Source organism: Aythya marila (genome assembly GCF_965140915.1).
Source record: "Aythya marila genome assembly, chromosome: 10".
NCBI classification, from domain to species: domain Eukaryota; kingdom Metazoa; phylum Chordata; class Aves; order Anseriformes; family Anatidae; genus Aythya; species Aythya marila.
The window spans coordinates 19,955,019-19,973,599 of NC_139051.1; the positions used below are offsets into that span (position 1 = coordinate 19,955,019).

Below are 18,581 nucleotides of genomic sequence, written 5' to 3' on the forward strand. Positions count from 1 at the left end.
AGTACATAAGTTTCACTTGAAAATAATTTTTAGAATTTCAGGGTGTACTTCCTTTCTCACGAGGGTAAAAAGAATTAGAAATTTAATCTCTAAACAGAACTAAAGGAATGAATTTTAATCCAAGATTAGTCTCTAGTAGTAATACATAAAATCTAAAATCCCTTTCCTTCAGCTTACTTTCTTACAAATTTAATGAGGAAACATCCTTAACAGACTCGTTGACACAGTAAAGAAAACTTGTGATGCTGTAAACTGAGGATATAAGAGGACAGTTCAAAAAAAACAAAAACAACACAACTAAGCTTGCTCTTTCAAAAAGCAAACAAGATATTTCACTGCCACAAAGTTTTTGGCTGTTTCCACCCTTCCACTGCTTCAAATTTATTTAAAACAGCTGTGCTCACAGAACAGCCATCTCCATTTCCTGCCCATTAAAACACTCCCAACCCATTTCAAATAAATGGAGGGAGAAAAACAAGACAAAAATCTGATACTGCAACTGCAGAATGAAATCCAAGCATTTCCGAGGGAGTCTCTTGCCTTCTGGGCTGCAACATGCTGGCTCTCCCACCAAACACCGAGCCCCAGCTACAAGGAAATGCTAGCAAATGACTTCCCTCTCGTCAGGGAAGAAAGGTCACTGCTGTCCTGGTCATTATATTTCAGGGTCCGCCTGCATTCCCATTAAACCTCCCATTTGGTAAGTAACTGGAGCACAACACAGACTATACTTTTTTGCTGATTTTAGAAAAGTTGCTAAAAAGGCTCTTTGAAAGCATGAGCCTTAACTCACATTAAACTCAAAGCAGCTCCAGAGTTAAGGGCATGATTTGTTGTATGTATTTGTTTATGTTAAGGGGTTAGCAGTACAAACATCTGCACAAGGTTAGTTGCTCAGTTAACACTTCATACATGCGAGTCCAAAACTGTATGAGGAGTATCAGAGGTCTTAAAGTATTTGGCATTTAAAACCCAGCTACCGGAGTCATGGAATTTTTGCTATTCCAGAGATAAGGGGAAAATGCTGGGGCAGGTCAGGGATTTCCTAGCCTTTGTCATTGCACAAAAGAGACAAATCAACCTAATTCTCAATTTCTCCTGCCTCTACCTCCAGCTCTGAAAGACTGCAGGCATGTATATACATATTTTTTTTAAATTATTTTTTTTTTAAGGCACAATTCCTGGTGTCTTGACATTTAACTCTTGCAATACTGCCAATATATATTCAGTGCACAAAGCCAAGATTTCACCTATTTAGGCCACAGCAGCAGCTTTCTCTCTCTTGAATAGGTCTCCAATAGGAGTTAGGGCAGAGATCTCCTCTGTGCATCCAGTGCAAGTCCAGCACATGGCAGAAGACAGACCTTGAATGTTTTATGTCCCTCTCACTTAAGTTAGCTTTTCTGGCAATACTGTCATAACTCACATATGAGTCAGTCATATCAGAATGGTCTCTAACCCCACTGAACTCCCACAGGCTGAATAATCAGATGTGAGAAATATCTTATTAATTAGGACAATAAATTACAATTCTTCCCTCCTCAGCTCTATGCAAGCTTTGCAGTTGATGGGAGGGGACAGACAAATGTCTTCCTGCCCACCCAAAACAGCTCTGAACGCCAAAGTGCCAAGAAGAACACAACCATTATCTCCTAGTGTAAACAGACTAAAAAAGTTATACGATGTTTGCTAAACTGATTGTGGATTGAATCAATGACACAGCAACCCAAGAAGCATAGAAGCATTAAGGTTGCAAAAGACCTCCGAGATGATCTGGTCCAACCAAAGTTTATATTTGAAAGAAAAATCTTATCAAAACTATGGAAGGAAAGAAATTGTGATGCAAAACTAAAAATAAATCCAATGTAATGCTCCAAATTGCAATCCACTTCACCTGCCTTCTTTTTCTCATCAGAAAAGGAAGACCACAAGCAATGCTGAATAAACCTGCCTTAGCAAGGGGATATTCCGATTTAACAAAATGTTGGTGTTTTCATGCACTTGGAGTTAACTCATTTGCACTATTTAAATGCAGATTTAGTGTGGCTACACAGTATGCTAAGGATCCCACTTCCACACTATACTTACTTGTTATGTACACAGAAGACAGATTTTTACATGACAGGATCTCATTCATCTTGAAAGCCAGCCAGCCATTCAAATTTAAAAACAACCATCCATATTGTTATGAAAGACCAGAGAGCTGGCTGACAAAAGCTAGAGCAGTCAGATTTATTTAAGATTACAAAGCTTATCATTCCATTGTAGCTGGGAGAAAAGAAAATCAGGGTCTTTTTCTGGAGGACAAGGCCAGGACAAAGCCTCCTTAAAGTACTGACGCTGCAGAGGGTGGACAAAGGCTTGCATTTTCTTACACATTTTGTCACACTAAATATGTCGCTGTATTCAAAATGCAAATGCTTTTTTAAAAGCCTCTGCCTACCACTACAGCTGTAAGATGTAGGAGAATATATCCCAATAGTGTTGAGTGACAGAATGAAAACCATTACTGAGCGTGTAAAATAGATTTCTGCAATGAGAAATGCCAAAGATTGAAGCCAAAAATGTTGGAAGAAGAAAAAAGAACCACGAAGAACAACAGGTATTTGAGGAAGGGAGAAAAATGACACCTCTTGTTGTAGGTCAAGCCTCACTCTCATTGACATTACAGCCATCAAACTATGTACATTTCTATAAGTCTGAAGGGGACAAGAAAATCTGACCTGGAAATGAAGAAATCGATTCCTGTTCCTCACTCCAAGAGAGCTGATTTGTGTTATATATATAAACCTGATTTTTAAACAGTGGAGAAAGCTTGTGTTTAACCATTTCTTGGTCAAAAATCAAATACTTGATAAAAGTGTCACCAGAATGAGCCAAGGGGAAATGCTTACGTAGCTGCTGAACACAGTGAATCAAAGACACATATCAGGCTGGACCCTTATTCACACAGATACAGGCTTCAGGAAGTTACTGGATTAAACTGTGCCATGGAAAAGTTTAAATCGTGAATGCTGCTGAATGGTTCCATCTAAACCAGAGATCAACTTTTTTTTTTTAGGAAAGTAAGTTTTGGCAAAATGATCTTTCTTCTTTTGACAGAACGTTCCAAAGCTGAGGGCACACGCTACACAACTATTTTTTCTGCTCAGAGACTCTTGGGAATAGCTGTATTCACCCTACAATAGCTGATTCCTATTTCAAAGGCCAGAATGCCCTCTCCAAATGAAGTCAGAGCAAACCACAGAATAATCACATACTGCCTGCCCAAAAAACGTGTTCTTTCAACTTCCTTCCTGCCACCCCTGTGCCACGAGGTCCCACTCATGCACCAGCAGGGCACCCCAGCAGGCTGTGACGGGGCCACACTTCTCCCTGCATGCCTGCAGCCCTGCACGCAGGGAGCCTGGCAAAATCCCTGTGGGGCTGGAAACATGCAGTGCCCTTCTGCATGCGGCACAGCAAGCTCCCAACAAATGTCTTTCCTTGAGTATCTGAAAAATAAAAAGGGGTTTTGACCTCAAAAGGGTCCTGTTGATGCAACTAAGTCTGCACATAGGAAGTAACAAAACCTGGTTGGTTTGGGCAGGCTGGAGGGCAGTTAAAACATCTGTTTGGTCTGCAGTGATATTGTAGAAATAAGCTTGTTCATCCACTAAGCCAACACGCTGCTTTGCTTAGGAGCCAGTGCTAGACTACCAGGCAGTTCTGTTCAGCACCGACGCAGAGAGGCTTCCGACTGAATTTACAGCCATAATACTTCACTGCCTGCAGCGCAGCGCTCAGCTGCATGGCTTCACAGGCTCGCTAAGATCCAAGCCGCACGTTGGCAGCAATTAAGGGGTAAAAACAAAGATTAAGGAGACAAAGGACTGCGGCATAGCGGCGGGGCGGGCCGTACAGCCCACTGCAGCACACCGCCAGACACGCCAGTCATTTCTGCGGGAGCTACACAGGCCCTAATATGGAACGGCTGCTCCCATCCCAAGTGCCAAACATGGCCCTGGGACTGCAGGGAAACCTATTTCTGACTAGGCTTGGGTCAAAATCCCCAGTTCGGCCCACATCCACTCCAGCCACGTGGTTTGCTTGGTCAAGGACTTTCTGGGCACTCCCCCGAGTCTGCCTCGGCCTGCTTTGGCCTGCCTGCTGACAAGACGAGGGACAGAGGGCTTTTGGTCCTGTCAGGCCAGGGACAGAGGGCTTTTGGTCCTGTTGGCGGGCTTTTGGTCATGTTGGGCCAGGGATGGAGGGCTTTTGGTCCTGCCACCACCTGCAGCACAAGCCTAGGGCAAGCTGGGGACAGAGGCAGCATCTGCTGCATGGGGTGCATCCAACCGGGGTAGGTAGAAGAGCTGGGGAGAAAGGAGCAGAGGTAAGGCACGAGATGGAGAGAAGGAAGAAAAGGGCTGGAGAAAAGGGGAAATAATGAAGAGGCACCATTCTGCAGCTTCTCCACTTAAAAGCTGCTATTCTCCAAAATGGAGGCTCCTACGTTCATTTGGATGGCAAAATTTATTTATGTCACTTCCCTCTGCTAAGGCTTTTTGGATCATATTTCAAACCCATGTTATACTCCTCTGTTGCTCAGTTACAGATCTGAACAAACCATTCTCTGCAGTCTGCCAAACGCAGAGAAAGAAAGCGAATGAATGCCTGGAGGATGAATCACCCTCTGGAAGTCATCTTATGGCCCCACACTGCTGCAGATTAGTCACAACCTCACATACAGTAGAGTGAAAGAGGAAATGGTGAATCCATTAACTCCAGGGCAGCACACAGCCCTGCTAACTGCTGTTCCCACCCCCTCGCCCCGCTCCTAGGAAAAACAGGCACTTCTCCAAATCATTAGAATTTTCTTTCAGGTTCGAAGAAATATGTTCCTAAATTCAAAGGGATATATTGGGTATTAATACCCCTGAAACTACAGAGTTTGTTCCAGCAGTTTTTGAAACAGCAAGCGAGAATTGTGATTTGAAACGTGTAAACTGCAGGGATCACCACAGCAGAGTCTAAAGAAAACCCCTGCGCAGCCGGACGCTGAGACTTTCAGTTTAGGTGCAGGATGTCTGACGCAGCAGGGCTGCACAAACATCCGCCCCCACCAACGGGATGTGCGGGCACACAGCAGGCAGTCTGGTAGCAGTGCCCACCAGAGCCCCTCCAGCTTCATTCAAGCCCTCAGCAAACCCACAGAAGAAATTTGCCCCTACAGCACCTGGGCAGAAGAGCTGCCAGCATGCGGTAGTTCACACAGCATTCCTCCTGCCAAAGCCGTCTGCATCTCGCTGTACGGGGAGGTGCCCCTGTCTTCACGCTCCCTGAACACCCAGCAGCCCCATCCCACAGCCCACCACCCCAAATCTGAAGAGCCTCAGGTCTGAAGTGCCCGTATCTGGAACTGCATGCCGATGGATGCCCAATTTGAGTGTCTAGTAGGAACAGCCTCTCTGGGTAAAGACAAAGTGCTGCAAGAGGGACCCACGAGCACCCTGCGGTACGGGTCATGCTATTCAGGCAGCAGTGTCACAGTGGAGCTCAGCATTAGACCAGCTGCAGGTGCTCCTCTCCATCCACCTGCTGCTGCTGTAACCCAGCCTCAGTGCTGCGGTACCTGCACCACCACTTGCAGCGCACGGGGGTCCCAAATCAGGGAACTGACCTAATCCGAAAGCAAAAGAAACCTGCTAACAAAAACATAAAAAGGGAAATTTGCCTCCGTTCCAGAGCACAGATCACTGCATCCGCCCCACCAGCACAGCCAACACTAGGCGCTGCCATGCTTCCAGGGAAAAGATATGCAGCAGATAGGACTACAGCTGCCAAACTTTTGTTCCGTGAAACCTTGAATTTAATCAAATGTAGAAAATTCAAAACAAACTTATGTTTGTTGGATGGTCAGGGACAGCCCTCATCCCTGGCCAAGGCACAGACAAGCATAAAAAAAAAAAAAAAAGAAACAGCACAGTTCAAGTCCCAGCTCTCAGCTGAGCCTACAGAAACTTAAGGAAAACCACTACTTCTGATTTTTATTTTTTTAACTACTCTAACCAGCCACCCAAAGGTCTTAACTATTCTACCAAATATTTATCAATGCTCTATTAAATAGTACAAAGTGCATTTTGTAGGAAAAAGCACAAGAAGAAAGTTAGGCATCTCTATGAGGAAATCATTACTTCACTTCTAGAATAACATAATCTTTCTGATTTTTAACAAGGCAAATGAAGCAGCATTGGCAAAGAAAATTAAGTTAAAAACACAAAGACTTACAGGTTACTATTTCCAGTACAGCAGGTAAAACTGGAATGTTTCACTGTTCAGGTTTGTTTTCACAAAAATACAGATATGCAAGAAAGGTAGCTTTTCCAAAACACAGTAGCAGGTGTCCACACTGCTCCAGACGTCAGATTAAATTACAGGTGGCTGTATTCTTAATATAATCCAATCATAATTTATCAAAATATAAGTATTTTAGTTTCCTTGGGGGCTGCTGACCCCCCCCCACAGGTTTGTCCTGCTTCAGACCAGAGACATCAATTCCATCCTCTCCTTACATTTTAAGCGTGGCAGGTGTTAGAGTCTGTCCAAGTAATAACCACCATTAAATCCATAAGAGAAGTTCACAGAAGTCTAAGTATTTTCTATCAGCACGTGCAAAACTGATCAGTTCCCCAACAACTTGTAGCTGTCCTTTTTTTTATTCTACACTTACATACGTACAACCAGAAACAACTTTGGCCTAACAAGGTCTATCTGGGAAAACCAAACCAAACCAGCACACACTTCCCTTATTTTACACACTAACTCCTTTGATTTAACAGTGGTAGATGGCCGGGTGTAACGTCAAACACCAATAGGGTCCTTCCCTTTCAACAGGAATCAACATGACCTCTGAATATTTGTCAGGAGGAGGATGCAGACGTGTACCTAAGGCCTTAGGGGTATTACTACCAAACATCATTACCTACCGTGGAAAGACCTCGTGTCAAGCAAGTGCTGAACTACGGACACAGAGGGTTTAATCCCCGTCCGCCACTGGCTCGTTATGTGACTTTAACCTACCCATTTCTTTCCTCTGCCCTTATGTTCCATCACACAGAACGAGCATAGCAATACAGCAGCACAGTAGGTAAAATGCTTTGAAAGTAAAATCCAATAATGAGCTTTTATGTCAGTAAGGCATTCGGCATTTTTCCCCAACAGGAAAGGGCATGATTTCTTCTCCCCTTCTGAATATACACAGTGCAAATGTTAAACCAGTCCTGCGTCCAAGTAACTGTTACATAGGTAAGTGAATTAACCAAAGCCAAACTTCCCTCCGTGATCAGATAGTGTACACTCCATTTGAGCAGTATATTCAAATAAGAGGCACCAATATTTCAGCCTGGGCATGTATCAGCTCACTAGCAGAACATGCCCCGCTTTATCTTAATGAGAAATGAGGCAGCTCAAGGTTTCACTTGCAGGCTGCCTGAGAGAAACATTCGGGCCTATCCAGGAGTCCTCTACAGAGGGTTCGTGTCACGCAGTGCAGTCAGTACGCAGTCCTGGAAGGCAAAAAGCAGAACCAAGAGCCGCTGCCACCCTACAGAGAACCGAACAGTCATGTGCAGCTCACTGCTCTCTCCCCTGGCATTCCGCAGTCACCTCAAATAACTTTTCATGTTAACTAAAGATTTGGTTAACACTTTCCCTTTGTCTTCCCCTCCCTAAAAAAAAAAAAAATAATTAAAATGTAAAGTTATTTGGCATACTCTTCTGAATTGTTTAACATTTGCAGTACTTTCGTATTGGCTTGCCCATCACAGGTACACCTGGACACTCAGACAGCTACACAACACCCTTACCGTGCACCTGCTTCTGTTACTGGGTGCATTTGATGCTCTCAAGAGCACAACTTCAAGACACCACATGAAAAAGAAAAAAGCGTAAGGGAAACAAAAAAACAAACAAAAAGGCAGGCTATATTTTGATTAAGCCCAAATGATATCAGAGACAACAATAGGATGCTAGTTTTATTGCTGCTCTTCTTTCATTTGTAAGCTTTGCCACCCACCTCTCCCCCTGAAAGCACAAAGGAGGCCTTGTCCTTAGCTGTGATGTACTGACACCTGCTCTCAGGATTTAAGGACAGCCACAGTCTACTTGCACACTTCTACATTATTACAGAAATAAATAATTCATAATATAATCGTGTCCCTGCTTTCTGAAGGTTTAAATGCAAGTCTACCACCACCACAACATACACATCTAATCTGAAAGTACCTTTGGACAGCAGCCAGCTTCATATCTCACCCCACAGTTAGCCATAAATCTAACTGACATCTCAAAAGCAACTCAGAAGTACTGAACAAAGCAATAACACCTCTTCGAAGCCAGCCTTCCCAGCCACATTCTGCTGCAAATCACCAGGACGCCAACAGCCAAATTCCCACACCAAGAGCCGATCCTGCACACCTTCCCCACCAGCGTGGAAATTTTGGCTGGGGCAGGTAGGCAGCCCTGGCATTTGTACAATTAGCGCCAACACAGACAAAGGCTCACGGGATGCCTTCTGAGCTGAACACCGCCTGCGGAAACAACTCTTTGTTGCTTCATCTCCTAGCGGGGAGAAGAGGACGATCAAAACCCTAGGCATACAATGTGATGTAGTATTTCACTGGAAGCCAACATCCCATCTCTCTGAACTGGGAAATGTATTTTTAACCTGTGACATTTAATAAGATTTGATATTAATTTCATTTTACAAAGGTAAGGATGGGACCAAAATAGACAGTAAGTATACCTGGGAAGACAGCTTGCATTGTCTTTTCATTTGATATCTCAAATGAAAACTGTAGAAGAAACACAGCACAAATTACCCTGAGAGGGGTTATGTGAGATATAAGCCAGCACGTGAATAGATAAAAGGACAAATACGCTCTCCGAGGACCCCAACTAAAGAGTTTTGTGCGAAGCCTACGTGCAAGGAGAGGACAGCTCCCCAGTTTTATCACAATGATCTGAACTGCAAATACCATACGTACAAAGGTATCTTTGCGAAGTGGGGTACAGCAATGAGGATACCATGTGCACTTACCAGAGAGATAAAGCTGGGGAGTTACGGCTAGGAAGTTCTGCCACAATCAGACAGGGAGGAGAACCTGGCCAGAAAGCCGTGCAAGATCTGACAACCGCAGCCGAAAAGCCTGTACTCTCAACGAGCTACATTATAAAGTTCCAAAGGCCAGAGCTCATTTACCTAAGGTATGAATAGAGCCAGGACACGGGATGCTTCATAATATTAAACAAATTAAAGTATACCCAAATTTACAACAGCCAGCAGGACAGGAAACTTTGATAGCACTCAGCATAACATGGCCTTGTGCTACCCAGCTCTCTAGATGCAGTGGGGGAACAGAACAAGAATTTAAGAGACTGGAATTCTTTTTTAAAGGCTGCATAAAGTCATGATAAGAAGGGACAGAAAGCACCCCTTTTCCAGTCAGACACCCCACCTGCAATTCCCCTGCTTTCCCCAGGAGCAACCTCGTCTAACCCAAGGTGAAAGCCCTTCGAATTGGGGCTTGCTCTGTGGCAAGCCTCGTGTGCAAGGCTCCTCTAAACATGCCTGAGAAAAGCAAGAAGTTGCATAAACAAAAAAGAAGATAAACTCCTCCTCTGAGAACATGCCTCATGCATCTGCTAAAGGTTTACAAGATCTAATGAAGACCAGATTCCTCTGCAGCATCACAAGAGAGCTAGAGGAGCAATGTTTTTCTCCCTGTGTAGGATGACTAGCAGAGTCCTCAAACCGTTCCCAGAATTGTTTGCCTCCCAGGTTTTGACTTAATTACAACAGGACATGCACACACAAAGCAAATCTTCCAGAATATTAAAAGCAAAAAGGGATGAATCATTGCTGATCCTGACTTTTTTTTTTTCCTCCCCAAAATCTCTCTTACAAGCCTCTGAAATGCTGTAGCCCAAAAAGAACAAAACCAAGTTGTCTTCAACCCTTCTCCCACCTGAAGGACTACACACACAATGCCCACGCAGGCACAGCCCAGGGAGTGAAGTGCCACCTGTGGCTGGGACAACCCAGCTTCCACACGCGGGTCAGGTGCTGGCTTGCTGGATGAGGCTGGACCTGTCCGTTCGCCTCTCGCCCAGAGCCACATCTCCCCACCCCACCTACCAAATGTGTTTGCTGATTCCTCCCTCCCCTTAGCACAACCCCATCACTCTCCCCTCCTTTCCGATGCTGTTTCTAGTACCCTGGACTCCCAGGTGGCACGGCCGCTTCCCAGAGGTGGTCACACCAACACATCTGGGCACCCTGACACTCGAACAGTCAGAATTTAGCTGCTTTCAAGTGGCTTTGGCTGCAGCAGTCCCTCAGTTCTGCCTGCATTTGGTTAACAAGTTTATAGCTATTTAATGCAAACTAGTTAACCTCCTCTTCTTATACTTGTTTAACATAATAAAAGCAAAATAAAGCCCCATTTAGAAGACCAAAAGACACACAGGATGCAGGAAGTGAGGGCGTTCACAAGTTCAGCTGAATTTCTGCAAATCCATCTGTATTTACTTCCCCTTTGAAATACTGTATTGCAATGTGACATCCATTTCCATCTGACATGAGACGTACCAAAGACCAAGAGGACATAGGCTGCACCAGTCAAATAAATCCACATGCATTTACATCTCAGGCTGTATCAGGTATTTTGCAAATAAGGCGAGGCCTAAGTCAACTCAAAAGCAGCACATGGTTTGCCTGCATAGAAGCAGTCACCAAAATAACCAAGAGCTTAGGCAGACAAACGTGTTCCCGTGGGACTCAGGGCACGGCAGACTGGCAGGACATCATCTACCCTCACAAGGAGAGGTAACCGTGGGTCTGCATGTCCCGACATGGCAGTGCCACTCCGTGCAAGGACCCTTCCTGCGGTGGTGCACTTCTGATCTTGCATCAGGAAAACACAGGCATCAGTCGACGCGGTAAAACATAGCACCTCTTCTGACAAAGCTTACTTCATTGCAAGGATTAGATGTCATCTGGGGTTTCTTTAAGAACAAAATTCAAGTAGAATTGCACCGAAGCGGAGCTATGTGAACCAAAGCCCGCTGTATTATTCTCACGGTAGCCGGCGTCAAGTCGTTAGGGGAGAACCCTCACACTGGTGTCAGGCCAGCACAGGAGCAGGTCCGTGACAACCCCTGCCTCGTGCTGCGCTCGGGAGATGCGACCCAGGGCGCCCGTCAGTGTCCCCTGCTCGCCCCGTGCCCCCCCTGCTCCGAGGCGCTGCAGCAGCCGGCGGGGGCACACAGCGGGCCCCGCACGCCCCGCTCGCTGTGGGGGCGCCCAGAGCAGGCGGGGGGCTCCCCTGCAGCGCGGCCCCAGCGCTGACCCCCCGCCAGCTGCTGGGGCCGGCCAGCACCCCGCGAGGGGCGTCGAAGCGTCCCCGCGACCCCGGCTCCCCAGCCCCCCCCGGGCCCGTCCCGGAGTCCCCCGGCCGCCCACCTCCTTGAGCTGCTCCATCTCGGCGCGGATGGTCTCGTACTCGAGCTCCAGCTCCTCGTACTGCTGCTTCAGCTGCTGCTTCTCCTCCAGCACGGCCAGCCCGTACTCGGCCGCCTGGATCTTCTGGCGGGTGGTCTCGCCCAGCTCGTGGCAGAGCCGCTTCACCTCGCTGCGCAGCCACTCGGGCTCCGACTCCATCACCAGCCGCCCGTACTCCTCCTCCTCCTCCGCGCCCAGCGACATGTCGGCTCCCCGCGACATGTCGGCAGCCGCCGCCGGCGATCGCCTCCCCGCTCCTAGCAGCCGCGGCCCGCCATGGCCCCCCCGCCGCCGGCAGAGCCCCCCCGGGCGGCCATCCAGGGCCCAGCCGCCCCCCGCGCCCTGCCCGGCTCCGCTCCGCTCCGCGCCGCCGGCCCGGCCCCGAGCGCCCAGCGCAGTGAAATCATTCAAAAGGCACGGCCGGGCCGGCGCCCCGCGGCACGCTGGGGCTTGGAGTCCCCGCCCCGCGCCCGCCCCGCGGGGAGCGCCGCCCGCGGGACTACAGCCCCCACAGTGCACCGCGCGGGGCGGTGGCCGCCCCTCGCACGCGCGGCGCCCGGAGGGAGCGGAGCGGCCCCTGGCGGGCGCGGGGGGGACAGCGCCCGGGGACCCCGGGATGGAAGCTCACGGGTGGGCGCCCCCGGGGCTGGGCCCGGGCCAGCTCCGGAGCTGGAGCCGGAGCCGAGCCACATCCCAGCCCCTCGGTGTGCCTGCTGAATGCAAGGCGCCGTCAAGGGCTAGCAGCTAGCGTTAGGTTAGCGGTTAGAGCTTGCCTTCCAGCCGCAGAAACGTGCGTGCTGCGAAGGACCAAGTGCAACCTCCAGCAGCCCGGCTGGTCAGGCACAGCCTCACAAGGGAAACCTAACTCAGCCCAGGCAGGGTTGTGGCAGAAAACTGGCCACCAAGCACACGTCCCTGGCGGCTAGCCCCTTGGCAGCGAGTACTTCCAGGGCGGCTGGGAGTCTGCAGGCTTCAGCAAGAGCTGAAAATAAAAAGACAGCTACTTCTTAAAGAGCTAACAGCAGGCAACATCACACGCACTGCTGTCAGCCCCAACAGCTGACGTTCACACCAAAGAACTGACCCTATCTCGTTCTTTACAGTGTTTCACATCTCCAGGCAGTTGCTCCATCAAGCTCGCCATCTGCCCCATGTTCCCCAGCATCAGCACCCTGAGGAGGGCACAGCCACGGCCCAGATGCTCACCTAGCACAGAACTGCCTGAGATGCAGGGAGGAGACCTGCTGCAACAAGCTCTGCTGGCATAAGTAGCCGTGAGTCAGTAATACGCGGGGAGCTTCACCACACCGCTTGAAAAGGGAGCTGCCAAGCAGGCAGGAAAAAGCCATCAGCTGTTGCTACAGGTTGCACCACTGCGCAGGTACAGCGGCAATGGCATGGGAGGTAGGCACAGAAATTGGGATACTCATGGACACTCATTTCTCCACCACAGGTAGAATTAATTCCTACAGCGCACTGAAGGCAGAACAAAGCCAAATACCTCCCTTGGTTGGGCCGCTGTATGTCATAAGTGGCTCTGCAGAGGCGGTGTGAACAGGCCCCAGCTTCACACCCAGGCAGGGGAGGTGATGGCTTCACCCTGCCGGCAGCACCAGAGCAGCCTGGCTCCCTGCTGCTTCACCCTCCTTCAGCACACCCAGCACAGTCTGGAGTTTCTTCCAGTGTCAAAAAGAATTGGTAAAAAACTTGCAAGAGAATGCCAAACACAACACAAAAAATTACATGCTTGAGCACTCCACAAGGTCTAGGACACAAAGCACCACCTCTGCTCATAGCTGCAGGGGTTTTTCAAGGTATTTTCAACTTCTGCCTGTGCTCATCATGCTTTTCCCTGGTACATATAAACCCTTATCTCTTTAATAAACTCTTAATGGCTGAATTTTACCTCTTAGCCATGCACCTGCCTTGGTCAGTTCTTCATCAGGGCCTGGAGTTCCACATGCCTCACGTGCAGGGATCTCTGCCGTAAGCACGGATGCAACACTGAAACAGTTGCCTGAGACCTAAGAAGTAGGAATTTGATGTCCTCACCTTATGGCAGGTATATGAAATTCCTTTAGCTTTTTCCCTTCAAAATTCCTCAGGAAAGATCTTATTTGTTAACAACGAGCATCTAGTTTGCCTACACCAGAAAATACTCATGTACTCTGCGTAACCAATACCTCCACAGTGGTACAGCGTGAAACCTCCAGGCTGCCCCGTTTTGTGGGAAGCTGACGGCAAGCTCTGCCCCTGCGTTACCTCCTAGGAGAACTCCTGGCCCAGGCAGCCCCAACAGGCCCACCAGCAGCTTGGCTTTGTGCTGGCCCACCGATGGGTTGAGGGAGGGGATGACAGGCTGGCAGCCACACGCCGCCTGCCTCCAGACCTGCTGTGTGATTCCATCAGAAACCTGAGACTTCAGCTTTTTTTTTTTTTTTTTTTTTTTTCCAAGGAATATGCTGCATTGGTAAATTCTAGTATTACACCCCAGGGGGATCTATTAAAATCCAGGTAGTTACTTCATAACAAATTTTGCAGATTTGGATTTGGACACAGAGAAGTGCCTCTGACAGGTGTCCTCGGTGAAGATGCATCTGATGATGAAAAAAAGGAAAGAGAGGCCGAGAGGTGGGGTGTCACTGAGGTTCACTTAAAGTCAGTAACATTGCCTCAAAGTTACTTTTAATTCCTCAATTTTTGTGTCCCCAGGATTTAATGCGCTTAGCCTACATGCTTAGCATACATACAGCTCTCCCTTTCCAGATGACATGGGTATGAAAACAAAGATTTAGTACCATTTCCATAAAACTAAATCCTCATGTAGAGGCTACTTCACTCTCTTGCACTGGATTTATGCTGCTGTAACACCCTGATGTCACTGCATGACGTAGAACATTTGGGGGGGGGGAGGTTAAGCATTCTGATTCTTTTATAAACCCAAGTGAGGAAAATAAAAGCATTGTCTCTTGGATTCTCCTCCACACCATGTTTTAAAGTATTAGGATTTCTTCTCAAATCTGTGGCATTTCATGTTTTTCTTTTGTCTTCCCCTAATCAGTAGCATTGCTAATCCCATGCACTCACAACTAATTAATCCATAAATATTTATAATAATCCATACTGGGTTGTTCTCTTCTGCCTCATACTTTCTGAGCCTTCATTGTGCTCAGGTTTTACTCTCTAAATCTGGGCTCAAACAAATTAGCTAACCTTTTGTGCTGCTCCTTTCCAGAAGCTGGAATTTGCTTGTAACAACTTACTCTCAGGATGTGGGGCTTCAGTTCCCATCCTGAAAACTGCTGGGTTTATAATTAAATTGTAAGACCTGACTAGTTTTTGAGATTGAGATGAGCGAATCAACTCACAATAGCTCAAGTGACCTCATTTCATATTTATTTCATAGGGCATTCTTAAAACCAAGATTTGTTACTAGGTTTCATACTGTGTTATTTTGCTAAACTACCCTGCCCAGGATGCAAAGGAAAATGTCCAGCAGTAAGTATAGCTATTTCAAAAGCATTTCTGGACAGTTTAGGAAACTGGAGTGGCTTGTCATAGCTTAGGTTCTCGCAATCATTCAAGGCAATGATGCAGTCTAATAAAAGCTTGTAACGACTGTATGAGCACAGCCTGGCCTGTGCCCATAGCCTCCTCCTGGGCACAGCCAGAGGTCAGTGCCCATTGCAGGCTCTGTCTCCAAACTCTGTTAATGCCAAGGCTTAACTGTCACCCCATTCATTCAAGGTGTCATGGCCAAGTGCAGCTGTGGTGCTATAATCGCTGCACAACAGATGGGAAGATAGACTCTCAGTCTTTTCTTCTGCTGAGGTTTTAAAGCTAATAACTGAGCACAAGACGGTAGGATCATACACAAACTATCTTCACTACTAAAAGCAAGCTGGAGAGTGCTTCTTCTTGAGGGAGCTAATCAACATACCCTGTCCTGGTACATAAATCAGCCCTGCAATGCTAATTATTTAACCTGAATCTAAGCCTAAAAGCATATTGGCACTTTAATTCAATGCTGCAAAATGTTTGTGTAACTGGCAGACATGATGAGCTTCAAACAAGCTGATTTTTCTGATAAACCCTGCTGAATGATTGTGGAAAGCCAACCTAACCTGCACCTAAAAGTGGGACAACTGCAGACATGAGAATCCTTTTATAAATAAATAAATATATATAAATAAATAAATAAACTTTCTTTTACATCTTGTGTTGGATTAGTTCAAGCGTACGAAAATAAGGTGGTACAGCACATCATTGTTCATCCTCCTTTTATATACCGCATTTGTTTATTGCTCAGCTTTAGCAAATAGCAGAACAAAAATCTCTACACTGGATCTGAAACGGCCTTAAGTATCTCTGGCGAATAGCGCTCTGAGCAATGTGCACTGTAGCAGACACGCACGTCCACAAGCCCTTTCCAGGCCAGGAATTGCTGTGCGGTGCCCAGATGTGTGCACAGGGGCCACCACGAATTCGAGGCTAGGACTAATCACACAGAGAAAAAAATGAAATGGCTTCAGGGGCAAGAACATTTTGGGGCAGGCTTCCTGTTTGTGTGAGATACAGTAATGTACCTCACTTACACAAAAGACAATTCAAAATAAACACCAGAAAGGCTCAGCTGGCTTGAATATATTTATTCTAGTGACTGAAAAATCCGGATATACATTTATAGCTGATAAGTAGGGGAGAAGTAGGTGAAAACGTTTTACTGGCTGAAAGCTGCCAGAGGTGACGTCTGCATGCAAGAAACAAGCAATTACAAGGAATTACAGACATTGCTTGTCACTAAACTGAATTCTTAAGATGTCTAAGTGTCAGGAGAAAAATGTGACTTAACCTTCAACATGTGAGCAATGCCTTGGCTGGATTTGGGGAGCACAGGACACACAAGAGTGTGCTCCTTGACCTGAGCAGTTAGATATCCACGCTGATCAACACTTGGCCCACTGCCAGGAGTTGCAAAGGAGATATGACTGGAGGGTCCAAGCAGCAGTGTCTGGCACACCATCTGCTCGGCGTAGCAGGGAGCAGATGCTCAAGATACTTTCTTACACTGCCAGGGTGGAACAAGCTGGAGAGGAAGGGAAGATTTTTTTTTTTTCCCCCAAACATTTCCCTGTTTCCTTCTCCTGCCCTTTACTGCAAGTCTGATGCCTCCTTCAGTCACCTACAGCTTCTCTAGACCACACGGTGCCTCCCCTATTTTTCAGCAGTTTTCTTCTTTTGTCCCATTCACCTGACTTCCAATGCACAAAGATGCACTTAGGTAAGCCAGAGCCAAAGACTTGAAAAGACCACAGTTCTTATGGTTTGGGCCTTTGGATTTGCTCAGAGGTGCTGGGAAGCATGCTGCCACGGGGACTGGCTGGGAGCACATGGGCCCTGCAGAGCGTGTGAACCTGCAGAAGTGAGGAGACAGCAGCCCAACAACGCCTCACCACTCCTGTAGGTCTGTGGGAAGGCTCTGGTCATCCCAAGTAGCCACACTACCTCTTCTCAACTGGACTGCAGGAAGGGACCACGTTTATGCTTCACACTTCTGCTCGTGTGAAGGAAAATGTTCCCTTTTAAACCATCTCTGCAAGCCTGACTGACAAGCAGTAAATGATGTGCCATTACATGGTCGCTTCTGGTGAGGTAAACACAACGGTATTTGGATCTAAACCAAACCTGTCTCTATTTCGATAAATAATTTAGGCACGTGTTTAAACTGACACAAAACGAGTCCACACAGCAGGGAGTACCAAGATAACAGAAAAGATCACTGTAATCCTACTTCTTTTTTTTTTTAATCCATCTTGCTATGGTAGCTTGAAAGGGTCTCAGGTACCAAGGGCCACTTGCAGAGAAGCAATATTGTTGGGCAGTTACACAGAAATGTAGCATGGACTTGGCAGGTACAGATTTTCTTTTTCTCTGTACAAGTAAGAAATATTTCTACTTATTTCCACCAGTGTGAGAAAAGACATTTGTATGTTTTACCTTGTGTGAGACAGGCGTAGCCAGAGCCTGCTTTTGGCTGCTCTGTTGGAAGCAGCAGGAATATCACTGAAGTCAGCTGAATTACTCCAAATCTAGGTGACATGGATAAAATCCATGGATCAGAGTTTTGGCCTCAGAGAGGATGCTGTGATAACACCAATGGGACACAGAAGCTTTGGTGCTGCTAAAGGGTGTCTGTGCAACTCCCTACAAGGTGTTGGAGCCCCAGCATGCCACCAGAATCTCTTGCTACATTTTTCCTGAAAAGCTGATCTAGAAAAAGCAGCTAGGAAGTATTTCTGCAATCAGATAATTCCTCACCACTAGAATATCCTCCTACCAATGCCAGGTTTCCTAACATAAAGCAAGCCTCAGATTACTGTACCGGAGCCTAGGAGTTGCATCAGATCCGCTTTCAATTTAAGACGGCTCACGCTAAAGTCACTTTCGGAAGTCACTCTGCCTCTACTTCTAAGCAAGCACGTCTGTGGCAGCTTAGGTCTCAGCCAGAATTTGATCTATTTCAAATGACTTGGTATCATTCAATAGAGGACACATAAATTTAAAACAAAGTACTTTCCCCCGACTACTGGTACTAGACTGCAAACTACATCTCCTTGATTCACATGCCCATTGCACTGTTGGCCAGATAAACAAGGCGTGAAATGGCTGCTGTTCCTTCTCTACTCACTTTGTTTTATTCTAAGCATGCTGTTCCTCATTTCCAAATTTCTAGATTAGATTAAGGAAAACAAATCTGTGGAGTTAATTCCATTAATTATAAAGCTAATCAACTAAATAATTCACAGAAGGTCTGAGCCCATTGTTATTTTCTTCTGAGTATGTTACATAAACATTAATTACAATAGCATTGGGTTTAAATAAAGAAAAATCAGAAGCAAACTCCTCTTGGAAAAAAGAAACAGCTTCTCAGTAGAAGCATTCAGAGAGATCACAGTGTGCATGGGAAGAGCTATCACATAGGCAGCTCACTGACAGCAGCACCATCATAAAGGAAATGGGGTGTGATCCAGCAATAAAT

At 46.8% G+C, this 18,581-nt stretch overlaps 1 protein-coding gene across 3 annotated transcripts in view; it reads right to left on the bottom strand.

Moving 5' to 3' along the window:
- BICD2 (BICD cargo adaptor 2) overlaps positions 1-11,816 on the bottom strand; it is an 87,608-nt gene extending 75,792 nt beyond the window's left edge. For 2 of the 3 annotated variants that reach the window (XM_082768034.1, XM_082768032.1), the window contains exon 1: positions 11,504-11,816. In XM_082768034.1, coding sequence (XP_082624160.1) covers positions 11,504-11,764 — 261 coding nt within the window. In that variant the 5' untranslated portion in view covers positions 11,765-11,816. The remainder of the gene's footprint in view (positions 1-11,503) is intronic. The other variant, XM_082768033.1, reaches the window with a different exon arrangement.
- Between the last annotated feature and the right edge of the window lie 6,765 nt (positions 11,817-18,581).